Here is an 8119-nt window from a genome sequence, read left to right as displayed (position 1 = left end):
ATCAGAACAGTTCCTTAGGGCGACAATGAGTTTGTAGAGAGAATTTGGCTAAACTTAATACTTGATTTAGGGCCTGTTTTGATTTACTGAAAATAACTGAAATGAACTGAATTGATTGGAGCTGAGCTGAATTAAATTGAACTGGACTGAACTAATTAGAGCTGAACTGAATAAAGCTAAAATGGATTGTTTATGAGACAAGGAAATTAAAATTGAATTGAACTGAACTGAACTAAAATTAAGCTGAACAGAACATGCCTTTAGTACAAATAAAAGATGGTTGGCTCAAAGATTGTTAATTAAGAGCAAAATTTATTAGAGGAGACATGAAACCCACTATTATATATATTAATATGCTTTTTATAGAACTATTATCATTTTCCCTAATAAAAGCATTATAATTCATAAATGTAAAATTTGAGGATAAATATAGCCCAAGGGGATGGACCACACCCCTTTGTTTGTCCCTGTCCCTTAGGGCCTTAGTTAGGCTCTAATGTCTTAGTGATCCTAAAAAGGGTGAAGTAATTTGACTCATTCTCCACAAAAAAGTCTAGATTATATATACTTTCGTGATCCAGTATGAAATGACAGTTGCACATTATCACTTCTTTTCCAAATCGATCAGTAACCATTTAGTTTTAGTCAAAATCTCAACTTAATAAATAGAATTATATTGCTTCTATATACTTCTTAAAACACTTTTTTTTTTAACCTAATTTGGCAAAGAAAATCATTAGATCAATGTCTAATACTAATCATTAGACAAAGTTTTGCAGACAACGTAGTAGTATATAATTATCGAGATAAATTAAAAAGGTATATATAAAGTTTTGTATGAGACAAATTTTTTAATCTATAATTCTGTACCGTATATGCGACTGACTTTCTTGATAAATATTGAAATATGTTACAATGTTTATAATTATACGAAGTATATGACTATATATCCCTTTATCTCAAATAGAACAAATAGGTAAAAGTTAGCTTTACACAAGCTTATCAATCTACAATCAATACGCGCAACGGGGAAAAAAGGGACGGAGTTTGACCTTTCTCAAGATATGAAGTACCATAATCAGCACTATAAATCATAAGCAATAAGCTTTTTAAATTGTTCTTTTTTGGGTGGTTATGTGAGTCGTGGACTTGTGGAAGCCTATGAATAATCATGAGAATGCGAACTTTGGTCCAATACTTATAGTTTTATATTTTTACATGTGTCCTAAATCTATATAAAAGCTTATTATAATGCTAGTATTTTTACTAATTAAGTGTTGTTAGCGAGCTTAGCTTAGCCTTATAAAGTGCACATAATTATTTGCTTTCTTTAATGTGAAATACAAATCTCGATACTCTCCCCACCCTCACTACACTCGTTTAATGTGGAATAACACCTTGTTGATGTGATGAGTTTGTTACATACAACTACAACCCAAGTTGGCCGTTAGCAAATTCAAATGATATACTTGAGGAGAGTGCGTGAAAATTGAAGAAAAATCACGAGATTTGAACAAGCTTAGCTTGGCTAATCAGTTATTTGAATCCAAGAAAGTTATTACAAAAAGCCAGTATAATTGAACAACTTTATCCCTAAAGGATCTTTACCAAACTTGCATTAAAAAAAAAAAAACGCATGCAATGCTTTGATCAACCCATTTATACAGATTTTAAAAATTAAAGATTGTTTGTTATAATACACGGAGTACAAGTATAATGTTATAATTTGGCATTTTGTTTTCCTCAAAAAAAAAAAAAAAAAAAAAAAAAAATTTGGCATTTTGCTTAGCTTCACGCTATGTGCCCTTCATGCAAAACCATTTCATGTCATAACTTCATTGCTGATTAACGGCTCTACTTATTGCCTTACTGCTTTTCAGGATGATTCTTACCTTCCTTCCATTTTTGCGGGCGTTTTTATTTATTTATTTTAATGTATTTTCTATATTTTTTTTAATGTTATATAGTACAATGTACTGTCATCTGTTGGAACATGTGTTTTATTGTTTCTTATATTTCTTTATACACGCAACATTTTATCTTTTTATACACTATTTATATTTTATTAACTCACTTTATTACTAATTTGTGAATCAATATTTTATCAATTATTAGGCTCAATATATAATCTCATGATATCTATTTTTTTTTTCCATAATATACATTTAAAGATATTAATAGTCAAAGTTGAGTTTTGACTAGCATAAAAGTCAAAATTTTACAAGTATTAATAAATAGAAAAAATACTGTGAAAGTCAAGTAAAAACCATTTCAACTCACTCCCTCCGTCCCTAGTTATTTGCCTCGACCCATGCACTATTTTGAGAGTTAAAGTTTATCAACTTCAACCTAATTAATATACCAGAAAAATTATTATCATATATGAACTCGTTAGACTTATTTTAACTCGTTAGACTTATTTTAACATGCAAATTTATTTTATATTTATCAACTTTGATTTACTTCTTATTGCCTGTTGTAGTGATATGTAACTAAACATATCAATAGTTGAATTATACATATATAGATGTAACATTTTTTTTTTTGAAAGCATATATAGATGTAACTTAATTAATTGAGACCGTTTAAAAAAAAAAAGGAAAAAATTGCAATTAGGGTTGAATAAAAGAATACCACAATACAAGTAAGAAATTACGAAAATTTGACATTAATAATGCATATCTAATGTCGTATATACATATATTGACTACATCTGTATATATGACGACAAGATTATCATATTAAGTTGACACGTATATATATAAAGTATTATATCACAACAAACATTTGAGCTCAAAACTTTGTTGTTACTCGAATAATCTTTAAATTTGTCTTTACTCGGTCTTTTATACACCATCGCATGAAAAGTTATCTATGTGTCACTTAGCTTGTTCAGTTATGACGGTTTCAGATTTTATCAATCTTGTTTGTCAAAAGTTGAAGGGGAACAAGGAACGTAAAATGATCTTTTTGACTAATATTTTCACGTTACACGTGTATCTTGATAAGAACAACTATTTTCAAACCGCAGTTCTAAATTAGGGCAAATTACAAGAATTTGGCCATAAATAAGTCTTTTGTTCCATAAAATTGTACACTTATTAGATTTTAGGTTTTTGAGTTGACTAGAAGCCAAGTTGATACAAATATATATAGTATGTATCGTAAAAAACTTCATTTTGACTTTAAATCATCACTGTTTGATCTTTACTCAGCTCAAATCTTGCTACTAATTTGTCATTAATTGGTCTTAAATATACCATCTCATGAAAATAAAGTAATCTATGTGTCACTTAGCTTATTCAGTTATGACGATTATAGTTTATCGATCAAAATTATATTGATCTTTTGTCAAAAGTTGCATGGAAGGGAGCAGGGAACTTCTACAGATCTTTTTAACTAATTTTTTTACGTTATACATCTTTTTTTTAACGTTATGTATCTTGATAACAACAACTATTTTTTTTAATAAATTAAAATGCAATTCTAAATTAGGGCTAATAACAATAACCATTACCATTTTTGGCAAGAATCCATGCAATAATTTTGTTGTACTCTATACTTTTTATCTTAAATTTTTGATGAGCCGATTGGTTTCCAATTCCAAATCGTAAATCAATTAATTATGAAGCAACAATTAACACCTTGAAAAATTGAAAATATAGAAACATTTGAGTAATAACTAATAATATACGAAGTAAGTATGTAGCTCAAATGGTAAGTGAGTGGATTACCACAACAATCACCTCACATACCAATTACGGAGTAATTAATTCAATTACAATTTTTATACTCTTACTATAGTTATGTCCATATTATAAATGATATAATTGCATGAGGGATAAGTACATGTAGGGTTAAATCAATATAAACAAGCTAAGGTTGTGAAAGGAGAGCTTGTCAAAACAATGGTCCATTCTCCTACATGCTCAATACATCGAGCGCATGGAGTGCGCGTTGCCTAAGAATATATATCTTGTCTAACAAAAGTTAAGGATCAAAACTGTACCTTCACCCCTGTCTCTTTCTAGCCAATTTACTATACATACTGTGTGTATGATTGTATCTCAAATGTTATAATTTTTGTAGGTTATACATTAGGAATTAATTTTAAGCACAAAGATTTACATGTATATACGTTTTTTTTTTCCTTTAATTTTCATATTTGTAAAAGAAGTACATACGACGTACATCATATGGCTTGTCACAATATGATTTGTCACAAATAGTAATATGTTAGGTGATATTCACGTACAAATTAAAATATTATTACCATAGGCACATATATATATGTTAGGAATTTTTATTTTGAGAAAATCACATCGTAATGTTTAGTTAATTTTCAATGTTTGTACTCTGTACTTAAACATCCATTCAATGAGGGCTCCGCCACCCTCCCTCCTCGATCTTAAACCCTCACTCGAGCCTCTGATGATCTCATTGATGATGCCATTAGCCATAGTCGGTTAGCCCTAGCTTAATGTACTACCATTTCCCTTATATTATGAAGTACAACATGCATACACCAAGAGAGCAAAGAGAGCAAAATAAATGTGGGAGCAACCGTGCAAGCGTTACGTTATATTTGTACAAGAAAAGCGTGAGTAGGCAAAGAAATAGACAAAATTAGAGAAAAAGCAACCCGAAAAAGCAGTATATTTTGTTACAAAACCACTGGTTTCCCTCTCCAAACAAAGGCTATACCTTAAAACTTACTTTTTTTCATCACTATAAATATTTGTACATTTTTCACTACCTTTGTCATATCCTACCTAGTCTTCTTCTAGTCTTTCTGCTCTCATCATCCCTTAGTCCCCCACCAAACCTTCTTCTAAATATATTTTTTTTTTCTTCTCAAAAGTCAGCGCCTTTTTTTTAAAAAATAAAATTATTTTTTAGATTGTCACCCTTAAAAAAAAGTGTTTTTTTTTTCTTTGTTACAAACATTTTTAATTTTGAAGTTTTCTATGGTTGTGATGGGAGAAGGGGAGATCAATGATAGTTGGTCTCTATTAGCCGTTGTAAAGGAAAGTTCTAGAAAAGCTAAACTTAGAGCAGCGCAAGTTGTGGCAGATGATAATAATCTAATGACAACGACAACCACCACCACCGCCACCAACACCACTCCAGCGCTCGATTATATCAAGTTGGATCATAATGATTCTCAAGAGTCATTTTTTAATGATGACCAATTTGTCTTGATGAATAACTCGATAGGTTTTTTGTTACCATCAGGAGCAGCAGCAACTACTGCTCCTGCTGCTGATGAAGTCAGCGCTTTAGAGGACGAACTAAAAAAATTGTGCAGGCCTTTTTTGGTCCCTCAACCTCCTGTTGTAAGTAGTGACAAGACTGAACCCGTGGTCGGAGCTGGCGGGACGTCAAGTAATCAGCTCGTTGAGCAAACCTCGCGACAACATCTTTATCCAAGAAGATTTCATATCATTCCGAATCAGAATTCCTCAACTGCTCTTTGTGGTGGTCGTCCATGTAACTATAAAAAAAAGTAACACTATATAACCCTTTTTTTTTTTTTTTTTTTTTTGAGGTAAATGGTTTAACACTTTGTTATATTTTTTTTGCAGGAAATTTGAGGATAGAAGAATGGTGAGGCTAACAATGGAGGAGTTATCAAGTAGCGATAAATGGGCATGGCGCAAGTACGGACAGAAGCCCATCAAAGGTTCTCCTTATCCTAGGTAAAAGTTACTTTTCGTCTGTTTTTAATTTTGCGAACCATTAATTAGTAATTTGACAACTAAATTTGAATAAAACTTAAATTATTTTACAGAGTAATTAATTTAATGGGGTTGTTATTATCCTGCAGGAACTATTATAGGTGTAGCAGCATCAAAGGATGTAGTGCAAGAAAACAAGTGGAGCGGAGCCCCATAGACCCGAATTTCTACATCGTTACGTACACTAACAATCATCATCATCCGTGTCCATCCATCCATCACACCACTAGGCCTCGGGTCAGGATTGCAGCGAGGTCTGAACCGACCCCACCACCCGAGTTAGAAGAGTCTCCCACCAATACCGTGCTCGGACCAGGGTACGGGTCCGGGCCGGTTGGTAATGAGGTGATAGAGATTGAGCATGTAGCTGGTGATGATAGCTTTAGTAGTGGTGAAATGAATGAAGGCTCTTACAATTACAACGATCATGAGATGCTTACGATGCCAATGAATTCGATGTCGTGTTCGGATCTTTTATCGGGTATGGATGACCTGAATAGTACTAATAATAATTATTACTCGTACTACAATGAGAATAATGTTGGGTATAATCGGGGATGTGACCCGAATGTGAAAATGGGGGTCCGAATGGAGGAAAATGGGTCGGGTCATGGTGTTGGGATTAGAGAAATGTATGCTTCTGCTCCAGCAACGTTGGCTGGGGCGCATCAGCCGCCGAGTAATATGGGACAGAACTCACATAACAATATTTGGGATAATGGGATGATTAGGCCTCAAGGTTTCTTTTCTTAGCTATGTGCTATAATTGGTTAATTAGTACAGTAATAGTCTCTAAAGAATGAGTGACATGTGGGGAAGACCGGAAAAGTAACTAAAGGAAATAGTCGGTGTTTTTTTTAAAAAAAAAAACAACTGAAAGTGTCTATCTTATAATCTTTTATCGAGGCTTCTTATTTTTAAGATGTTTAAGATGACATGCGGCATAGAAGGTAGTTTCTAAGTTATTGGACAAAAATTAAATCTTTTTTCTTTTAAATTAATGTTCTTGTTTTATATGAGGATTCAAGTTGTTAGCCTTTAGCTTCCTTTTATATTATGTGATTTGTAAATTTTTCATATAAGTAATGTGTTGCATCCAATAGAGTTTAAAAGTAGATTTAATGAGTCAAATTTCAAGTGTCTAACCTTTATTATTTTTATTTCCCCTTTTTATATCTCTAAAATTAAAAACCATTATTATTCTGTCTTCTAATTAAGATGATTCATCATTTTCACAATAGCACCATCATGTAATCTTGTTGCAATTTAATCTATCATTATTGATATCATGCATCTAATTTGATGTACTAGTACATACACTCTAAGTTTGTAGTAATTACAACAACAAATGTATTTTTTCAAAGATCACTGTAGATTTTTGCATAAAACATAATGATTGTCTATGCATAAACAATGCAACTCTTTTCACAACTTGTAAAATGAGAAACGCAATTAAGGACCAGTCAAATTGGTATAGATTAGTCTTAAATAATTCATATATAGTTGTGAAGTACTTGTACGTATATGTATCAATGCAGCTGTGTAAGACCCAATAAATTAAAGACCAATGCTTCCAAACTACATACTCATACTATGAATTAATATTTGCCATTTGCATTGTTGTTCTCTTAAATTCTTTAGGTTTTAGTATTATTAGACAGACAATGAACATAAACGAACATTAATTAACAACAATATGACAAGAAAACATAATTTGTTATACTAGTTGTATTATATTATCGACATTGTGCATTACTATAAATGAAAATCAGATTATACTGACACCGTATGATTGTCATAGTTATAGTACGATTTACATTCATTATGATTTATATTTTATAAGGCAAACTAGTTAGTGACTTGGTCGTGCTGTCGTATTTTATGTCATCCACCTCCAACTGGATTAAATCTAATCTAAATTTTATTATTTAATCTTAATCATGCATTAGTCATGTAGATATCTTTTTTGTCTTTAATTGTTCAATTTGATATTGTAAAATAATTATATTAAGTATTACTGCACTTTTTAGAAGGGTTGTTCCGATTTCTCTTACTCTATATGATCTATGTATAATATATCTACTCTACAATATAAATAAGTTAATGTCGTTATTCAAAGTACTTAATATATGGAGCAATTATTGTCATTTTACATATACTACCTCCGTTAATTATTATCTGCAACTAACTTAGGAATATTTTACATCTCTCAAATAATACATCAAAGTTGCAGATAACAATTAACGGATGTAGTATAAATGTTTACCTGTAACTACTTTTAGTGTTACTTGTTAGCTCCATAATAGAAACTCATTTGACTCGTTTAAAGACATAAAAGTACATACTAAACATGTATAAATTTCACACATCTATTTGCAAAA

At 31.3% G+C, this 8119-nt stretch overlaps 1 protein-coding gene across 1 annotated transcript; it reads left to right on the top strand.

The window, feature by feature from the left end:
* The first annotated feature begins 4616 nt into the window (after positions 1-4616).
* LOC110729570 (probable WRKY transcription factor 14) lies at positions 4617-6855 on the top strand. The gene is made up of 3 exons (XM_021909311.1): positions 4617-5506; positions 5586-5699; positions 5828-6855. The coding sequence occupies exons 1-3, from the start codon at positions 4968-4970 to the stop codon at positions 6489-6491; spliced, it is 1317 nt and encodes a 438-aa protein (XP_021765003.1). The 5' UTR covers positions 4617-4967; the 3' UTR covers positions 6492-6855.
* The last annotated feature ends 1264 nt before the right edge of the window (positions 6856-8119 follow it).

Source organism: Chenopodium quinoa, unplaced genomic scaffold (assembly GCF_001683475.1).
Source record: "Chenopodium quinoa cultivar QQ74 unplaced genomic scaffold, ASM168347v1, whole genome shotgun sequence".
NCBI classification, from domain to species: Eukaryota; Viridiplantae; Streptophyta; class Magnoliopsida; order Caryophyllales; family Amaranthaceae; genus Chenopodium; species Chenopodium quinoa.
Note: the sequence above shows the minus strand (reverse complement) of the source record. Positions and strands in the feature narration are given on the sequence as shown.

Coding starts and splice junctions, on each gene's coding strand:
- LOC110729570 (XM_021909311.1), top strand. CDS start 4,968: ATGGTTGTGATGGGAGAAGGGGAGATCAATGATAGTTGGTCTCTATTA. Junction 5,507..5,585: donor CCATGTAACTATAAAAAAAA/GTAACACTATAT, acceptor TTTTTTTTGCAG/GAAATTTGAGGATAGAAGAA. Junction 5,700..5,827: donor AAAGGTTCTCCTTATCCTAG/GTAAAAGTTACT, acceptor ATTATCCTGCAG/GAACTATTATAGGTGTAGCA.